The sequence below is a fragment of the Phocoena phocoena genome, chromosome X (genome assembly GCF_963924675.1).
Source record: "Phocoena phocoena chromosome X, mPhoPho1.1, whole genome shotgun sequence".
NCBI classification, from domain to species: Eukaryota; Metazoa; Chordata; class Mammalia; order Artiodactyla; family Phocoenidae; genus Phocoena; species Phocoena phocoena.
In genome coordinates, this window is record NC_089240.1 from 12,400,336 (window position 1) to 12,421,394 (window position 21,059).

The 21,059-nt window shown below is 41.3% G+C and overlaps 1 protein-coding gene across 1 annotated transcript in view; it reads right to left on the reverse strand.

Moving 5' to 3' along the window:
* The window catches only part of PIR (pirin), a 99,240-nt gene that overhangs the window by 71,544 nt on the left and 6,637 nt on the right, over window positions 1-21,059 (reverse strand). Inside the window, exon 2 of the mRNA XM_065901120.1 lies at window positions 10,015-10,107. Within this exon, the coding sequence (XP_065757192.1) occupies window positions 10,015-10,107 (93 nt within the window). The remainder of the gene's footprint in view (window positions 1-10,014; window positions 10,108-21,059) is intronic.

Consider the following 21,059-nt stretch of genomic DNA (forward strand, 5'->3'; position numbering starts at 1 on the left):
TGTTATTCCTAATCATGAATGGTCTCCTTGTGGCTACAAGAAGTTAAATGATTGGTCCTTAAATATCCCAGCAGTCAACCAACCCAATCCATTTCCTCATTATACTGGAAGTTCAGAGAAGTGAGAGCATTACTTTGAACTTACGGGCAGGAAAATCCAGGTCCCTGAAGCATGAGAGCAGTGGGTCCCACACTAAGTTACAGAAGAAGTGTGAGGATCTGTGCCACCTGTGCAACCTCACTTCAAACGCTATGAACGTGTCTATGTATTGAAACACTATCAGATGTACAGAATGGGAACTTTGTTCCAGGAGTGGGAGCATGGAAGAGCGGACCCGTGTGGGCCTGGGATCAGAGGGGCCCACCTGCCTTGTACGGGCCGTGAGCTTGACAAGTCACCACTTCTCTGGCCTCTGTTTCCTCATCTGTAAAATGGAGGGTGGGCATGTGTGCTAACAATTCCTGCTTTTCAGGGTTGCTGTGAGGTTTAGAGCTAAAGCAGACAAAGCACGTGAAGCGTCTCATACAACAGGGAGCTAATATTACTGCGAGGCAAATTTCCTTTGCATTTACTTCTGCATGTTCAGGCATTTCACTTGAAAAGAGTGTATTGACGGGTAACTCTGAAGAAGCTTTGCTAATGGAGCTCAACGTTTGGAAGAAGCTTTTTGTCACGTGATGATCTATGTTAGTTTATTTTAGACTTATCTTTGGTCTCACTTAAGAAGCATTATTTTATATTTGGTAACATAAAAGAATGTTTAATGACTAGTATACAGTCTTTATTACATCCCGCTTCAATTTGTCTACTTAAGAACTCTAGGAAAGTAGTCTCTCAGACACGAATGTTTTCTGTTTGTAATTGGAATCGGGTGGGGGAGTGGGGCAGATGGGGAAATTGGTTGGGAATATATTTTGACTACTTTCAAAGAATATTTCCATTAAACTGCTTCTTTCCCTCATATGACGTATGCTGGAGCTGTCCTGAGCACTGCAGGGTATTCAGCGGCATTCCTGGCCTCTACCCACTAGATGGCAGTAGCACCCTCCAGTTGGTATAACCAGCATGGTCTCCAGACATTGCCACAAGACCCTGTGCGGACAAAATCACCCCCAGTTGAGAACCAATGACACAGTCTAAAAGCCAGACTTTTAGACTAAAGATCTTCCCTGAAACCCTCCCAGACTTGTTGGAAGTGCTAGCCTCTCCCTCAGAATGCAAAACTACATCAGTTGGACCTCTCTGGTTCCTCCTTAATCATTTTCTAACTTTCTTACAAACTGGAAGTCCTCTGCCCCCACTTGTAAACTCATGCACACGCATCCGTGTACACACACACACACACACACACACACACACACACAATTTTAGTTTCCTTTCGGACCGGGAACACGTTGAGGAGGAGAAAGTTATGCTTTTTAATTTGAGGCCCTTTTAAATTTCATGGGCACCCCTAATGGTGCACAAATGTTCCCTAGAGGAAGCTGCCCCTAGGTCATACCCCACCCCCCTTCCACTCTAGCGTATGTTATTAACTTATCTGGTTGACTGGAATAGAACACAAACGAGCTCCATTTCATGTGGAGAAGGCCGCCCCAAGGTGAAGGCCTCAGCAAGAGTTCCTGGAGAGCAAGCGAGCGCCAGGACCTTCATCGACCATGACAGAGAACACGGTTTATCTTCAAATGTGGCGTGTGAAGAGGGAATTTTGAAAATATATTTTAAACAACCAATATACATGCTCCAACTTCTAATGGTACAAAGAGAATAAGAGGCTTAGAGTGAGAATTAACTCTTTCCCACTCTCCCTCATCACCCAGTAACCTTCCCTGGAAGGTACATTATCAGCTTCTTGGGTGTCCTTTGAAGAGAGAATCTAGGCACTCCCAAGAATCAAAATATGAGTGGAAACAACCCGAATGTCCATCATGAGATGACTGGATAAACAAAATGTGACACAGCCATACAATGGACTATTAGCCATAAAGGAATAAGGTTCTGACACATGCTATACAACATGGATGAAGCTTGAAAACATTATGCTAAGTGAACGAAGCCAGTCACAAAAGACCACATACTGTAAGATTCCTTTTATATGAAGTGTCCGCAATAGGCAAATCCATAGAAACACAAAGTTTCAGATGTTGTCAGAGGTCGGGGGACGTGGTAATGCGATTGACTGCTAATGGGTGATGGCTTTCTTTTGGGGGGTGATGAAAATGTCTAGAATCAGTGGTGAGACTTGCACAATCTTATGAATATACTAAAAACCACTAAATTTTCAAAAAAGCTTTGTGAATATATATTTTTATCTGCCGTTATATGTTTTCTCTCTAAGCACCATCTTCTTTCGGTATTGTTACATGAATTCTGTAATTCTGTTTTCTTTGCATCAACGTAATCTGTGGAAGTCATCATTCATTCAAAGAGTCCCCCTTCCCCAAAATAAATAATAAACCATTTTGGGGAAAGAATAAAGGTACAGTCTTTGCTCTTTATACAAATCCCACATTATGCCATAACAATTTTGTACCTTGCCTCTGTCACTTTCCAACTATCATGGAGATGATTCTTTATCAGGACCTATCAAGCTGTGACATTCTTCTACCAGCTGGGTAGTATGTCATTATATGCACACATGTATGTAAACCACTAGGTCTCAACTGGCGGCAATGTGGTGGCCTCCCTGCCCAAAATACACAACTGGCAATAACACCTGGAGACATTTTTTCTTGTCGCCACTGGAGGTAAGGGGATGCCATCGGTATCTGGTGAGAAGGGGATGGGATGCAGCGGAAAAACCTACAATGCACAGATCCCCGCAGCAAAGAATGATCCACCCAAAATGTCAATAGCGCCAAGGGTGAGAAACCTTGATTTAAACAGACCACGATTCATGAAAATTTAAATTATTTATAATATCTGCTTTTATAAATAACGTTGCATAATATTCCACCTTCCAGACATACAAAAATTTCCTCACATATAATCTCCACATATATAATCATTTCCCTTTTATTTTGGATACTTACTTTGTTCCTTTTTTTCTTTTTTTGACTTTTTAATATTGCACTGGAAGAAACATTCGTATAACAAGCCTCTGTTCTTATGTTGGTTTTGTTTTTGTTTTTTTCAGGAAATTATTAGACTCCTAGAAGTAGGATAACTGGATTAAAGGAGAAGAACTTTTTGCCCTGGAATTATAAGGGGTCTTATTGCTACTATGAATGGGACTGCCCCCCCCCATCATATCTGGCCATTGCCTTTGGGCAGGAAAGTGGGTGATTTTTGCATAGTTATTTTCTATCCAGCCATTTAATAAGAGGTGGTTTGTTTTTGGGTTTTTTTTTGGCGGTACAGGGGCCTCTCACTGTTGCGGCCTCTCCCGTTGCAGAGCACAGACTCCGGACGCGCAGGCTCAGCGGCCATAGCTCACGGGCCCAGCCGCTCCGCGGCATGTGGGATCTTCCCGGACCGGGGCACGAACCTGCGTCCCCTGCATCGGCAGGTGGACTCTCAACCACTGCGCCACCAGGGAAGCCCAATAAGAGGTTTTGATTGACATTCTTAGCATGGTGGTGCCGAGGGGTGTCCTGGGGGTGAGGATGGCTTTAGCTTCCTTCCTATAATCTGTTAGTGTCACCCCCAATTCACGCCAAATAAATGTATATGCTAAAATCCATATGCTGCACTGTAGCGGGAACTTCAGAACAAGTCCTGTGCCCTCCAACGTGCTCCAATCACATCACCACCCACAGCTGGATGCAGCCACCGTGGGGTTTCATTTTATTAGCATATTACCTACAAATAAATAATTTGTCCTCCTCCCTTCCAACAGCTCTCTTATTAATAGCGTCAAAGCTTCCAGAAGCATATTCAATCGTGGTGGTGCTGGTAGACATTCTCATCTTTTTTTCTCACAGTGACAGGAACGTGTCAATACCTCCATGTTAGAGATGAAAGAGGATGTTCCTTGAATAGCAGTCTTTCTGATGCTCAGAAAATATCCTTCTTTCCTACTTTTCCTAGAGTATTTTTTTTCTTTCCAGAATGGATTTTTTTAAATGTTATGTTTTTATAATTAAATTTATTTACTTATTTATTTTTGGCTGTGTTGGGTCTTCTTTGCTTTGCACAGGCTTTCTCTACTTGCGGCGAGCAGGGGCTACTCTTCGTTGCGGTGCATGGGCTCCTCATTGCGGTGGCTTCTCTTGTTGTGGAGCACGGGCTCTAAGTGCACAGGCTTCAGTAGTTGTGGCTCGCGGACTCAGTAGTTGTGGCACACAGGCTATAGAGCGCAGGCTCAGTAGTTGTGATGCACAGGCTTAGTCACTCCACGGCATGTGGGATCTTCCTGGACCAGGGCTCGAACCCGCGGCCCCTGCATTGGCAGGCGGATTCTTAACCACTGCACCAGCGAAGTCCCTCCAGAATGGATTTTGAATTCAATCAAGCTTTTTTTTTCCCCCCAGCTTTGATTCAACGATGGTATGGCCTGAGTTTGAAAGTGCAACGCAAACTAGAAAAAACAGGCCGCGTGGGAGACGGGAGGTTTGGGTCCAGTTTTAAGTTTTAGGTGTGAATCAACAGAACCCTACCCTTCCTCTAGAGGTATTGTTCAGAGGTTGCATGCAAATGCTGCTGGCTGCCAACCAGTAAATGCTAGTCTGGCTTTTCTGATGGGCACACCCTTGGAAACAGAGCAGGTTTGTTCTCCCGAACAAGAACCTGCTGAGGCTTGTGGTGAAAAACTTGATAAAACATTTCTATGCCCAACTAAGGACAGAATGGAGCAGACCATCCTAAAACATTCCCGCGAAGCAGGCAGGACGGTTCCTCCTAACCGTTCTTCAATTGAAGCAGAAATGATCAACCACGTTGGTTTCCCCAGGACAGAGGGGTTCCTAGGAAGATGGGCCTTTCAGTGCTAACACCTGCAAAGTCCTGAGGCTATAATTTAAAGGATGATTTTGAAAGGTACAAAATGGTAGATGAAGTGTTCATCAACAGTGTGTGAACTTGAAGCACTTCTCTTTCAGGCAAAATTAAACTTGGGCAGGGCGTGGATTAAAAAGGAAGAGTGTTGCACATTTTTTCAGATGGTTCTTTGTTCTGAGCATATAGAGTTGCCCTAAACAAATCAAGATATCAGGCCTGACCAGAAACAGGTAACTGCAAAATCATTCCACCCTTTACCACTTGGCCTTTCAAAACAATGCTCCCCGGAGTCCAAACTACAGGCAGGAAATATTGCCTGCATTTTCCCCTTTGTCTTGGTACCACCAGCTGTGCCTCCTCCAGGGCCTTCCTTCTTCCTCAACTTTTATGCAAGTTTTTAACAGAATATATTTCGCTATCTAAACCGAAGAGTTAAGTTTTAGAAAATGATTAGCCACTAACTCAGTAAAATCAGGTTCTTGTTCCCAGCTCATAGAGTTATATTTCTTGGATAAAGAAGATGTGGTACATATATACAATGGAATACTACTCAGCCATAAAGAAGAATGAAATAATGACATTTGCAGTAACATGGATAGACCTAGAGATTAGCATACTAAGTGAAGTAAGTCAGGAAGAGAAAGGCAAATACCATATGATATCACTTATATGTGGAATCTAAAATATGACACAAATGAACTTATCTATGAAACAGAAACAGACTCACAGATATAGAAAACAGACTTGTGGTTGCCAAGGTGGGGGTGGGGGAGGGATGGATTGGGAGTTTGGGATTAGCAGATGCAAACTACTATATATAGGATGGATAAACAACAAGCACCTACTGTATAGCACAGGGAACTATATTCAATATCCTGTGATAAACCACAATGGAAGAGAAAATGAAAAAGTATATATATATATAGACACACACATATATATATAACTGAATCACTTTGCTGTACAGCAGAAATTAACACAACATTGTAAATCAACTATACTTCAATTAAAAAATAATATTTCTGGTTTGGAGGGTCATCTAGATAAGTGACTCCTAGGTTGAGTTGGCACCTGAGGTTCCAGGTGATACCACTGCTGGTTCACGGATCACACTTGGGGTAATAAGAATTTTGCAGGATAATATTCTCCACATTTGTTTGATCATGTATCACTATTAGTTTAAAAAATGTGAGCAGGGACTAAACAACATATATTTAGTTCTATTTTATATTCATGTGTTAGTCCAGCATAATTTCAGTTTTCTTTAAAAATATAAACATGAGTTCTAATATTTTATTTCAGCACAGCACTGACTCATCTCGCACAAAGCCTATTTTGAGGACCATTTATCTTGATAACATACCCATTATGTTAACATGCAGTGCATGCTTGTATTTCTTCAGGCATAAGAAAATCACTGATCCAGGGGACCTATTCCATCTTTGCATAAGGAATTGTTAAAAAGGGCTTCCTTCTATTGGGTTGTATCTATGCTTTGTAACTAAAGGTCTACCTTTGGGGGCGTGCAAAACAAGCCAAATCCTTGTTAACACTATTTCAACTCCTATCACTGAAAAGGGCCTGATTTCCTTAATATGCAAAGAGCATTTATAAAGCAATAAGAATAATACCACCAACCCAACAGAACAAAATAGGCCAAGAATATAAACATGTATGGTAAAAAAGATTCTTAAAAATGCAAAGAACGGCTTCCCTGGCGGCACAGTGGTTAAGAATCTGACTGCCAATGCAGGGAACACGGGTTCAAGCCCTGGTCCGGGAAGATCCCACAGGCCACGGAGCAACTAAGCCCGTGCACCACAACTACTGAGCCTGTGCTCTAGAGCCTGCGAGCCACAACTACTGAGCCCACAGGCCACAACTATTGAAGCCCGCACGCCTAGAGCCTGTGCTCCACAACAAGACAAGCCACTGCAACGAGAAGCCCATGCACCGCAACAAAGAGTAGCCCCCGCTCACCACAACTAGAGAAAGCCCACGCACAGCAACGAAGACCCAATGCAGCCAAAAATGAATGAAAAGATATCCAACCTTGCTCAGATAAGAAAAATTCAAATTAAAACTGATTAAGCATTATTTTTCACTTGTCAAAATGGCAAAGATAAAGAAAAGTTGGGTAAATATATTGTGTTGGTGATGCTGAAGGAAAACAAGTACCCTCATATATTGCTCTGGTAATGTCAACTGGTACAATTTCATGGCAGATGCTTAATGAAGCCTTCAAAGATTAGTCTTTTTTTAAATATTGGGAAAATATTAACAGTATAATGTTAGGAAATAAAAAAAGACACAAAACATATACAGCATACCAGAAAAAAAAGTACTGGAAGAACAATAGCGATGCCTATTTCTGGATGGTAAGATAACAGGTGATTCTAACTCTGTTCTTTTTACTAATTAGCATTTTCAAAATTTACAACAAGCCTGTAGAAAATGCTCCAGGGAGGAGGTGAGGAGAGCCCAGAAGTGCACCTGGTTTTGAACTGCAGACTATTAAAGTTCACAGTAAGAGACAGCTGGGTCCTTAGCTTACCTACACTCCTGCGGGAAACTGGTACAGTCGATTCTAGTTATTTACAGTAGCGATGTTCTATAAAGTTGCCATGATCACTGAATGAGCCAACACTGAACCTCTGCTCCTGGGGAAATAAAGGGTTACGTTCCTGCGAGCCTCAAGTCACAACCAAGAATCAATACGTAACCTCCTGTTATGTGTGCTTCTGTTTAAAGACACCTTACTGAATATATATCACTGATTCATTAACACTGAACTCACGGCCAGCAGCAGTATAACTCACGCCTGAAAGAAGCGTCTCTGACACACGTATTTTCTCCATGAGGCCCCTCACAGCCTTCTTGCACTTAGGATCACGGGACAGCACTTAAAACAGCGAGATCACCAACAAAAAGCACAAAAATGTGGCACTAAATAGACCTCAAGAAGGACACCTGTTTGCAGTATGAGAGCTGAAACAAGAAGGCAGAGCATCGTCTTGATGACCCTCAGCTGAGAGCATGTGCACATTGGGCTGCTCTGCGCATGCCCGCCAATGACGGCGCAAGCACCACAGTTACAAACACATTTAGTGAGTAGGTGAATTCATGAATACAGAATCTACAGATGATGAGGGCTGGCTATAGTTACAATTACACTCTTCAGGAAAATGCTTTACTCAAAAGTAAAGAGCCGAAAATCGATATTCTACAGCTGGACCCCTTCCCAGAGTAGTTTAACATTGAGCACTGTACAATTTATAAATTGTAACTTAGAAAGGAAATTAGGGACTTCCCTGGAGCGGGTTTGATCCCTGCTCAGAGAACTAAGATGCCGCACGCAGCGTGGTGTGGCAAAAAAAAAAAGAAAGAAAGGAAATTAAAATTTCTTTCAATAATGGAAAGGAAAGCAACGTGTTTCATCATTCATTTTATTTAATATATTTGTCGTCTTCAGCAGAAGCCTTCCCTTTTTACTATTCAATTAAATTCAGCCAGGAGTGACTGAGAATCTCCACCAGGAGAACATGGAGATAGGCGGGATGATGTGAGCTGAAGAAACTTACAGTCCTCTTGGGTGTGGGAGGGGGAGGTTGAGGCAATTCCTCATTTTAATACAAAACAGAATATGATCAAGGCCACCATAAAGATCTAACATGTATGAGTGGAAAAATCTAATGCTACGGCAGCCAAACGAAGGAGAAAGGGTATCCTCTCAGGACTCTCTGGAAAACATGATGGAGACAGTAATATCTGAAAAGATCTTGAAGGATTAGTAAAATGGTAGCTGGAGCTGTGGGATGGAGTGGTGAGAATGTCCTGATACCAGAGGCAGAAGAGCAGTCAGAACTCAGCATGAGTGTAGGCGAGGTGAAAGGCATGCCTTCCATTACTGCTGTAAAGCAAGGCACAGTGGCCCCGAAGTGGTCACAGAGAAGAGAACCGGAAGGCAAATGGCTAAGTGACAAATGGAAACCAGTCCAATGACCTTAATCCTTCATACTGTTTCCAGAAGCTTCTATGCTTATTCTATTTTCACACTGCAGAGGTTAACTCTTTACCTGTCCATCTTTTACATCCTTAACTAAACCCCATACTGGAGGCAAGCAGGGGTCATGCCTCCTTCTTCATTAGCCTCCCCTTCCTCTGCCTCTGCCCAGTTCCCCCAACACACAAACACACACATCCCAACATACAAAAGATCACCTGACACCATGCTTCATGTCACCAGACATCAATAAATATTTGCTCGTTCAGTAATGGACTTGACAAACACACTAAGCCCTGGTCTGTTTCCTTAGAATACAGGTTTTCCTCAGAGAGCAGGTGACTGAACTTGGCTGGGAACTGTCCCTGCATCTTTCCCCACAATATCTGTGTGTGTGGAGAATGGGAATCTTTGAAAGGGCCCCAATATTATATTACACATTCTTATTTTCTCACTGAACTAAAACTGAAAATAAGTGTTCAGCAGAATCTATAAACTTTACAGTTAAATTTGTAAATGTATATTATTTGGCCTTAAAATTCTAATTTTTAGGCCACGTTCTGTTTCGGCCCCTTGATTCTATAACTCCTTAGAACTGAGTTAAACACTAACAGTGTTCTTGGATTGTCTTTTGGGGTGTAAAATATTATACTACATGAGATTAAACATTTCTGAAAATTCTTGAAGAGAAGCAGGTTTTCATATAAAAGTATTTTAATCACATCTTAAATTGTTTCTTCTACCTCCAATAAATTATTTTAATTATATAAATACTTTAAGAAGCCAATTCTTGCCTTTTTTAACTGCTCAGACAGGAATATATCCAGTGGCACAAATTCAAACGAATTCAAAGAAGATTAAACACAGTAAATATTTAAATTTGAATATATTTCATGTAAAATAGATATTACAATTCTGTTAACAACCAGTCTATAGCCAGTAACTTATAAATTAATTTTTGCCTATTATCCATTGCTCTTAAATTTGAATTTTCTATTAGAAGTGATTACTAATTTTAAGAACAGAGGTAAATTTTAAAATACACAATTTTGTGGTCAAATTCTTTTACTTACTATTTCAAAACTTCGGTGCGGGTGCTCAGGAAATCCACCTGGTCTACCGCCTTTAAATTCATCAAACAGTAAAAATGGATCCAGATGTTTTAACTGAAAAAAAAAAAATCCAGCAGATTAGATGTGCCTTTTAAGCCACGCTACTCGGGGCTACATTCAAGAAGAGATCTAGCAAACCTAATTAAAAATGATTTGGCTAATGAGCAATTCTTTGCAATGTTAGTTGCTTTCAGGCAAGAACTCCTTACACACACACACACACACACACACACAAACACGGATTCACTAAGTTAAACAGTTGACATTTTATGAGAAGTGGACAATTTATGATTGTCTAAGATCTAAATAGTCAAGCACAATTGAGATACAGTCTACATATAAACAGATTCATCACAGGGGAACAGACTAGAACACCAATTACTGTGCTGTGATGATAAATGCTCTGGAGAAAGACAACACATAGGAGCGTAGGGTGGGATCAGGGAAGGTTCTACCAGTGAGGTGTCACTTGAGCTGGGTCTTGAAGTACATGTAGAAGTTAATCAAGAAGTGGGAGAAGGAAGAATATTCTAAATGAAAGGGCAGAGAAGCAGCTCGGCAAACTTGAAAAACTGCGAGGAAACTACTGAAGCAAAAGATGCACATGGATTTATGATGAGAGATGGGCTGAGGATACAGGCCAAATCTTAAAGAAGTTTGGGTTTTATCCTGAAGGTGATGGGTTTTCATCAGGTTGACACGATCAGATCTAGAAAGACCACCCTAGCATACATGTGGAAGATGGTCTGGAAAAGGAAGAGACGTGAGGCAAAGAATATTCAGAAGGTGATTTCAACAGGACAAAGGCCAGGACTAAGGCAATGGCAGTAGTGATGGAGAATAGGAAGAAGAAAGAGCATGAGATCCCTCCCAAATTTCTAGCTATGGGGCCTGGGAGGACAGTAGGGCCATCCAGAAGCACAAGAAACATAACAGAAGCAGCAGCCTTGAAGTAGTCAAGGTGACTTCATTCTAGGTCACGTTGAGTTTGAGATATGTATATAAATATTTATATAAATAGAACTATGAATATTCAGCGTCCAGTATATTGTGCAAAAGCTAGATGGCAACTGAAGATAAATCTTGAGCCCAAATTAGAGGTAGAACAGATTTGGCTGTCATCAGCATATCTTTATGTTCATCTTGGTTATTCTTGGCCATTTGTTAGTCTACACAAATTTTAGAAAACTTAAAAACATATACAAACAAAAATGTTAGACTTTTGATTGGACTTGCTTTGAATCTATGGATCAATTTGGGAAGAAATGACATTTATATAATACTGAGTTTTCCTACTCATAAACACGGTTATCTCTATTTATTCAGGTCTTTGAAAATGTCTTTCAATAGGATTTATAATTTTCTCCATACAGATTTTGCATATATTAAACATTTTTTCTAACATACTTTTATAGCATTGTAAATAGTATTTTCATTGAGGTATAATTGACATATAACATTATATTAGTTTCAGATGTGGATGGTAATTTTTTTTTTTTTTTTTTTTTTTTTGTGGTATGTGGGCCTCTCACTGCTGTGGCCTCTCCCGTTGCGGAGCACAGGCTCCAGACGCGCAGGCTCAGTGGCCATGGCTCACGGGCCCAGCCGCTCTGCAGCATGTGGGATCCTCCCGGACCGGGGCACGAACCCGTGTCCCCTGCATCGGCAGGCGGACTCTCAACCACTGCGCCACCAGGGAAGCCCCGAAGGTAATGATTTGATATTTGTAAATACTGCAAAATGATCACCACACTAAGTCTAATTACCATCTGTCACTACACAAAGGTACTCTCTTAGCAACTTTCAGATATGCACTACCATAACCTGTTGAATTTCTATGTACTAACAACAAACTATTAGAGAAATTAAAAAAACAATCCCATTTACAACTGCATCAAAAAGAATAAAATTCCTAGGAATAAATTATCCAAGGAGGTGAAAGACCTATACACTAAAAACTGTAAGACACTGATGAAACAAAGTGCAGATGACACAAATAAAAGGAAATACATTCTGTGCTCATGTCCTGAAAGAATTAATATTGTTAAAATGCCTATATTACCCAAAGCATTCAATACAATCCCTATTAAAATCCCAATAACATTCTTCATAGAAATAAAACAAACAATCCTAAAGTGTGTACGGAACCACATAAGACCCTGAATAGAACCAAGCTGGAAGCATCATGCTCCCTGACTTCAAACTATATCACAAAGCTACAGGAATGTAAACAGCATTTTTAACTAATGTTTTTGAACAGTCTACTGCTGGCGATTAGAAATGTGAATAGAGGGACTTCCCTGGTGGTAAGTGGTTAAGACTCCGTGCTTTCACTGCAGGGGGCATGGGTTCAATCCCTGGTTGGGGAACTAAGACCCTGCAAGCCACGCGGTGCAGCCAAAATATGTTAAAAAAAAAAAAAAAAAGAAACGTGAATACAAAGGCGATTTTGAACACTGCTCTTATTAATTTTAATAATTCATCTGTAGCTTCTTTTGGGTTTTCTTTGCAGACATTCATATCACCAGTATATTTATCAATAAGCTTTTGGCCAATAGTTCACAAAGTATTTTTTGCTTGCATTAGATTAAAGCTGAGGCAGGCTGCCATTTCTCTGGGTTTTGCTGGGCCAGGCTGGCCTCTACATGTCTTCTCATTCTGGGTCCCAAGATGAAACAGTGGCCACTCTCTAGGACGTGCTGTTCTCATAGCCAAGGGCAGGAGCCAAATGGTGCACAATCCCAGTTACATGTCCCATTGGTCAAAGCACGTGACGTGGTCGAGCCCAAAGGCAGACAGGAGGGCACTTAAACCGACCCTGTGGACTCATGGGTAACGCACCCAAAAGTGGGTGGGAGTGTATAATCTATTACAGGGAGGGAGTGAATATTTGGGAGTAATATTCCAACCAACAGCCATCAGCAAATAACTCTTTTCCGCCCTTTATTTTCAACCCTTATACTTTCTATTTCTTTTTCTGTCTTCTTTCAAGCTGGCCCCTCTGCAAGGATGCTGAGTAGAATAGATGGTAATAGGCAACCTTGCCTAGTCCCTAATGTTACACAGATTGCTTTTTAAAGTTTCACTGGTAAGCAGGTTGTTTAATGTGGGTTTTCTGTAGATTCCTGTCATAAGGTTAAGGAATTTCCCTTTTATTTCTAGTTTACTGATTTTTTCTTTAGCATAAATGGATGCTGACTTCCCGTAAATGCGCTTTCTGCACTGATTGAGACATTATATATTTTTTCTCCTTTAATCTCTTAGTGTTGGTAAGTTATATAAATAGATTGTCTAACATTAAACCAAATTTGCCTTCTTCAGACAATCCAAACTTGGTAATGACATAATAACTTTTTATACATTGCTGTATTTGGTTGGTTAATATTTTGCTTATGAGTCCTGCAAAAATGTTTCTAAATGAGATGCAATTATCCCTTCATTTGCTGTCCTTGCCTGGTCTTGATAGCAAGGTAACAGGACTTCATAACGTGATTTGAGGACCCCTGGAGCTTCATCTCCTGGAGAGTTCGTGTATTAGTGGAATTATCTGTACCTTAAATATCTGGTAAAATCTGTCTGTAACATCTGGACCTGTTGCTTTGTAATAAACTTTCAAAATCCTGATTCGATTACCCTACTAGCTATGAAACTATTCAGATTTCCTATTTTTTCTTTCTTTCTCATTGTTTTTAGACTCTAAGAATTGCTCTAACTTCCTGTCAGCTCAGCTAATTAATTTTTAGGTTATTTGTTTGTTTGCTTCTTTGTTTCAGGGTATCTACTCTGTACTATTGCTGGAAATGAAGGTACCAAACCCTCCCTGTCTCTCGTCTTGACTCTTATTTTCACTTTCTGTGGAAAAAATATGCATACACACTTGCACACACATATGTATATACACACATATAACACATATAGTACATACACACACACGCACACAAATTCAACAAGTTACTACAAGTTTTTTAGCCTAATCAAGTCTCAATTACCTCACTTTAAAATACGGGCTGTAAGCCATATATAGCTGGGCCACTTTGTAACCCATCTTAGCCGTGTTTCATCCAGTCCAATATTTAAAAGTAACTGGAAAACAATTCAAATATCTATTGAATTCTCTCAAAAATGCCAAAAGGGGCTTCGGCTTAAAGATTTCAAATCAGCCCTCCTCCTCTCCAATATTTCCATCATCTCTCACTCTAACCCTTCAAATCTCCTCCAACCATGTGGAGGCAGCTCTTCCCTTTTCTCCTTCTCCCCCTCACCTTCTGAACTTATTCTTTTCTCTCCCACCAGTAATTCTTTGTTCTTTCCAGTGAAAATCAGATCTCAGATCCTCTCGGTCTCATCCTGTCTCTCATAATTCCATTTCAGCTCAGTGAAAGCCCAGGAATGGAACTGGGGTTGGGAGGAGGAGAGGCTGAAAATTCTCATACCTTATTATACACTGCTTCTTCTCACAGGATAATACACAGCTTGAAGGCCTGGAGACAATGAATGGAGGACACCTGGTCCAGTGCCTAAAGCGGGGCAGGTTCTACATATATGGGTGGATCTGTTACATTGTACCAGTTCCATAAATCTCTGAGACACAACTACTTGCCAAACAAAGGGTCTAGAGCCTCAAGATGGCTTTTTACTTCTACATTATTGTGGTTCTATGGTATTAAAATGTGGGTAAAGATGAGATCAAGAGATGTGCATTGCTTCTTGGGATCAGTTTCCTATGAGCAAATATGTCCTGCTGTTAACTAAATCATGAAAAGAAGAGGTTCCCTCTTTCCAGTACTACCCTCATCACCATCTGCCACTTAGAGACCAGTAGGTATTCATTGTTTGGAAAGTCCTATTTGTGACATCTGGATCGCATATCCAACCCTTCTGTCACCAGTCCATGACATATGGACACACACACAAAGAAAGGCAGCACAAGAAGCCTGCAGAAGCCAGGGGGCTGGATGTGGTGAAAGTCAGAGGGATGAACTGTTTATCTGGCTAAAGGATGGGGCACGTGTGTTAAGAGACACTCTTCCTCCGACAAGCGAGAGTATCTGCATCAGACCGTTGTCCTAAAGTGTTATTTGCAGGTTAGGTATTAGCCCTCACCCAAGTTCCTCACGTTCTCTAAACAGTCAGCATGTATCCAAGAACACGTTAGAGAGACACCTGTTATCTGCAAGACAAGCTCTGAGATATATAAGAACTCTGACTTTTTTAAATGTCTTGATTTGGTCCCCAGCTCATTAAACTGATGATCTTGCAAAGTTTTTGAACGATATGAGAATTTCCTTTCCTTCAAACACTTCCAAATCTTTTAGCTGCCACCTTCGGTTGGCAGCTTCCAATTTCTTTGGATCTCTTGAGAAGGCCAGTTGAAACCTGTGGCCACCACCCCTCCGGCCTGTGGTGCTCCTTTAACAAAGCTCCAGCAGCCTGGCATTTTATTGAAGTCAGGAAGCACAGGAAGTGACTGCCAGGAATATCACTTCCTTGGGGACAGGGCCAACGTTATGCTTTTCTATGATGCTCCACTGAATCTAGAATAATTCTGTGTACACAGAAGGTACTGCACCAACATCCCAAGTGGTACTTGGGCTAGGTCCCTAGCTTCCCTTGTAGGTAGGTGTGGTCATATGACCAAATCTGGCTAATGAGAGGAACTGGGTGGGACTTTTAGGGAAATCCCTTATAAAAGGAGATAGACAGCTGGCATATATCGTTTTGCCTTTCCCCTCTTCCTCCTTTCTGCCCCCAAGGGCAAATGGTTGCTACTGCCCTGAGAGCGTCTTGGACCATAACGTGATACAGTAAGAATGCAGTAAGAAGGATGAACTAAGACAGAATGAGCATGGGTCTCTGGTAAGTGTGAAGCTTCCAGGCCCACCCTGGACCACCTACTTTTGGATTTTCAGAAGAGAAACACAAATCCTTACATACATAAACCACTGGTTTCAGAGGATGCTTTCTGTTATACACAACTGAGCCTAATCTAACTGATATAAGGGCAATAATGCCTGTTTTTTACATTATTTTTTCTTCTTTTAAATTGTTGTCTCCGGAGAGGACCCCCCCAACCCTCCCAACACCTGACAAAAGGCCAGGCTACATCAAGATAATATGGCAGCAAAAAAAGGCAGAGGCCCCTCAAAGGTAGACTCCAACACCTCAGACTATCCCCTGGGCCTAACTCAGCCTCTAGACTGGAGCCTCAGAGTAACAATGAGAAGGTAGAAGGAAACTGCCAACACATAGACCAGACTGAGATCGAAATATGGCCTTGAATGGACTTGACCTGTGACTCTATGCTCCTCTACCTTGACTCAAGGTCTAGAGACACTGCTAATGGAGAGCGCCACCTACAGGTCCTGCATCAACTAGGACCAAGGTGGTTTGATATTAAGAAACTCTTATAATTTTAACTGTGATAATGGGATTACAGTTATATTTTTTAAGTAAAAACTGAAATATTTCTGAATGAAATGAAATGATTCACTTCAAAATACTTTGATGGAAGAAATGGATGGGAACCAAGATTGGAAACAAGACTGCCCATGAGTTGATCACTGTGGATGCTGGGTACCTGGAGAGTCATTATACTATTCTCTACTTTTCTACGTTAGAAATTCTTCCTAATAAAAAACATATACAGGCATACCTTGTTTTACTGCACTTAGAGGTATTGCGCTTTGCAGATATTGTGGTTTTTACAAATTGAAGGTTTGTGGCAGCCCTGCGTCAAGTGTCTATCGGTGGCATTTTTCCAACAGCGTTTGCTCACTTTGTATCTCTGTGTCACACTTTGGTAACTCTCACAATATTTCACACTTTTCCACTGTTATTCTATTCGTTATGGTGATCTGTGATCAGTGATTTTTGACGTTACCACTACAACTCACTGAAGGCTCAGATAACAGTTCACATTTTTTAGCAATAAAGTATTTTTTTAATTAAGGTGTGTACATTATTTTTTTGGACACAATGCTATTGCACACTTAGTAGACTACAGTATAGTTTAAACATAAGTAATTTCTGTATGCACTGAGAAACCAAGATAATCACGTGACCTGCTTTACTGCAATATTCGCTTTATTGCAGTGGCCTGGAACGGAACCCGCAACATCTCTGAGGTGTCACTGCATGACAGTGGTCCAAGGAAAATCACATCAGCAAGGACTGTCCGGTGGAAGGGGAAGTGGGGCATAGAGGCAAATGCAGGTGACAGGTGGGTTTCCCTCCTGCTGGGAGCACAGAGGAACCACCCGCCAACATCACGCTGTGCAATCATTTCAATTCCAGCTTGTGGCTGTCCCGGCCCACACACAATTTTTTTTTTTTTTTTTGCGGTACACGGACCTCTCACTGTTGTGGCCTCTCCCGTTGCGGAGCACAGGCTCCGGACGCAAAGGCTCAGCGGCCATGGCTCACGGGCCCAGCCCCTCCACGGCATGTGGGATCTTCCCGGACCAGAGCACGAACCCGCGTCCCCTGCATCGGCAGGCGGACTCTCAACCACTGCGCCACCAGGGAAGCCCCATACACAATTTTAATGGAAGGTGCCAGCCAGCCCAACTCCATCTTGTATGCCATTCATCACCGAAAGAGCACTGTGAATTCCTCCACTTCCACATTTACAGTCACAGGGAACGTGTCACCTAGGGTCACTAACATCAAACACTGTTGTAAATTCTACACTAAAATAGCTCTGGGCTCCAGGTTTTTTATGAGATTTTATTTTCTACTGACAGAGCCTTGGTGCAAAAAGTTTGAAAAGTAACCACCTTGAAGTGAGAGTGATGCGTTCCTTCCCTGTTGATGGGAGGGTTGGGGTCCATCTTTCTGGCAAGCTGGCAGTGTGCGGAGTGCTAACAAATAGTGTAACAATCTAAATGGTCAAATGCAGGGCCAGCATCATCAGAAAGTCTACAAATAATAAATGCTGGAGAGGGTGTGGAGAAAAGGGAACCCTCCTACATTGTTGGTGGGAATGTAAGTTGGTGCAGCCACTGTGGAAAACAGTATGGAGGTTCCTCAAAAAACTAAAAACAGAGTTGCCATAAATGTCCCTCGACAGATGAATGGATAAAGATGTGGTACATACATACAATGGAATATTACTCAGCCATGAAAAAGAATGAAATAATGCCATTTGCAGCAACATGGATGGACCTACAGATTATCATACTAAGTAAATCAGACCAAGAAAGACAAATATCATATGATACCACTTACACGTGGAATCTAAAATATGACACAAATGAACCTGTCTATGAAACAGAAACAGAATCACGGACATAGTAAACACACTGGTGGTTGCCAAGGGGGAGGAGGTCGGGGTTAGCAGATTAAGGTTTTATATATACGGAATGGATAAACAACAAGGTCCTACAACACAGCACAGGGGAATATATTCAATATCCTATGATAAACCATAATGGAAAAGAATATAAAAATATATATATAAATATATACACGTATGTATAACTGAATCGCTTTGCTGTAGAGCAGTAATTAACACATTGTAAATCAACTATACCTCGATAAAAAATTTTTTTTAATTAAAAAATAAAAAATGTAGGGCCAGGAGTAAGAGAATAATGGTATGCTCATACACTGGAATATGTCATAACTACTTAAATGGTGTTTATGAAGAATTTATAATAACATGGGAAGTCCTTTTGCTACCCTCTTAAATGAAAAAACTAAGGACACAAAATTCTTGATTCTGTACAACTAAAATATTTAACTATACACAGACAAAAGGAAACACCCTTTGTCTTAACAGTGATTAAACCAGAGTGATGGCATTAGGAATGATTCCTATCCATTTATTTTTCTTTAGGGTAGAGGCACACCTGGGGCGTGGTAGATCCTTTGCATTAGTAAAATGCAGAGGTCTTTAAAGCATAGGTTTTCAGCCAGGGACTCTTTTTTTTTTTTTTTTGCGGTACACGGGCCTCTCGCTGTTGTGGCCTCTCCCGTTGCACAGCACAGGCTCCAGATGCGCAGGCTCAGCAGCCATGGCCCACAGGCCCAGCCGCTCCGCGGCATGTGGGATCTTCCCAGACCGGGGCACGAACCCGCGTCCCCTGCATCGGCAGGCGGACTCTCAACCACTGCACCACCAGGGAAGCCCAGCCAGGGACTCTTAACTGGGAACCATGGATAGAATTCAGGTAAACTTGGCTGGGGGAAAAACACACACACACACACACACACACACACACACATTTTTATTTTCACTAACCTCTAACTGCAGATATTTTTCTTCTGAATTTTTTTGTAGTAAAACAAACATAACGTGAAATTTACCATTTTAACCGTTTGTAAGTATACAATTTAGTGGCATTAAGTACATTCACTGGTACGCAACAAGTCACCACCACCCAGCTCCAAAGTAAAATGCAACATTGCCTTTAATTATGGATGTAGTCAAAGAACCACAGTAATTTACCAGGACCTGTGACTTTGCCACCAACCGAAATCAAAGCTCTTTTCATATCACATCACAGCTGTTGCATGTATACCGAACCATTGTTCATGCCCCTCACAGAGTTGAAATTAGGTAGTTATGAGAACTGCCACCAGATCTCCTTATTGAATGTCACTAGAGTTGTTATTTAAGTTACTAGATTACAGATTTGTTCTGTAATATTTTGCTAACCATATTTCAATACAAAGGTTTTCCTTTGTATGTAATACCATGCCTAAGCCCCACCCCACACAGCCCCCAGGGCCTTTTCCAGTCCTGTGGATCCTGAGCATTGGCCCCACCCACCACCTAAACCTTGCCCTTGCTTAGGGCCCGCCCTCCACAGCTAAGGCCTTCCCCCCACCCTGCCTTTCTTTTTTTTTTTCTTTTCCCACCTCCTCTTCTTTACTATTGTGGTACTGATTTACCTTCCAGTTGTTGATTCATCTATATTTTTATTTTTACATTCTTTCTAACATATCTGCTAGCTTCCTAGTCTAATTTTATCTTTTACTCTGTCATTGTTCTTTTTTTGCTGTCCCACGCAGCTTGCGGGATCTTGATTCACAAGCCTGGGGTTGGGGGAAGCTCCTGTGGTGGGAGCTCTGAGTCCAATCCACTGGACTAACAGAGACCCTCAGACCCCAGGGAATATGCATCAGAGTGAGGCCTCACAGAATTCCTCATCTCAGCACCAACACCCAGCTCTACCCAATAGCCTACAAACTCCAGTGTGGAAAGCATCAGGCCAACCAGTAAGACAGGAACACAATCCCACTCATAAAAAAAAAAACTTAGACAGCAAAAAAATATGTCACAGATGAAGGAGCAAGGTAAAAACCTGCAACACCAAATAAATGAAGAGGAAATAGGCAATCTACCTGAAGAAGAATTCAGAGTAACGATAGTAAAGATGATCCAGAATCTCGGAAATAGAATGGAAGCATGGACTGAGAAAGCACAAGAAATGTTTAACAAAGGTCTAGAAGAACTAAAGAACAAACAAACAGAGATGAACAACACAATAACCAAAATGAAAAATACACTAGAAGGGATCAATAACAGAGGCAGAAGAACGAATAAGTGAGCTGGAAGACAAAATGGTGGAAATAACTGCTGAGGAGCAGAATAAAGAAAAAAGAATAAAAAGAATTGAAGACAATCTCAGAGACCTCTGGGACAACATTAAACGCACCAACATTCGAATTATAGGGGGTCCCAGAAGAAGAAGAGAAACAGAAAGGGACTAGGAAATTTTTGAAGAGATAATAGTTGCAAACTTCCCTAACATGTTAGGAGAAGGAAATAGTCAATCAAGTCCAGGAAGTGCAGAGAATCCCATACAGAATAAATTCAAGGAGAAACACGACAAGACACATATTAATCAAACTATCAAAAATTAAATACAAAGAAAAAATATTAAAAGCAGCAAGGGAAGAGCAACAAATAACATACAAGGGAATCCCCATAAGGTTAACAGCTGATCTTTCAGCAGAAACTGTGCAAGCCAGAAGGGAGTGGCAGGACATACTGAAAGTGA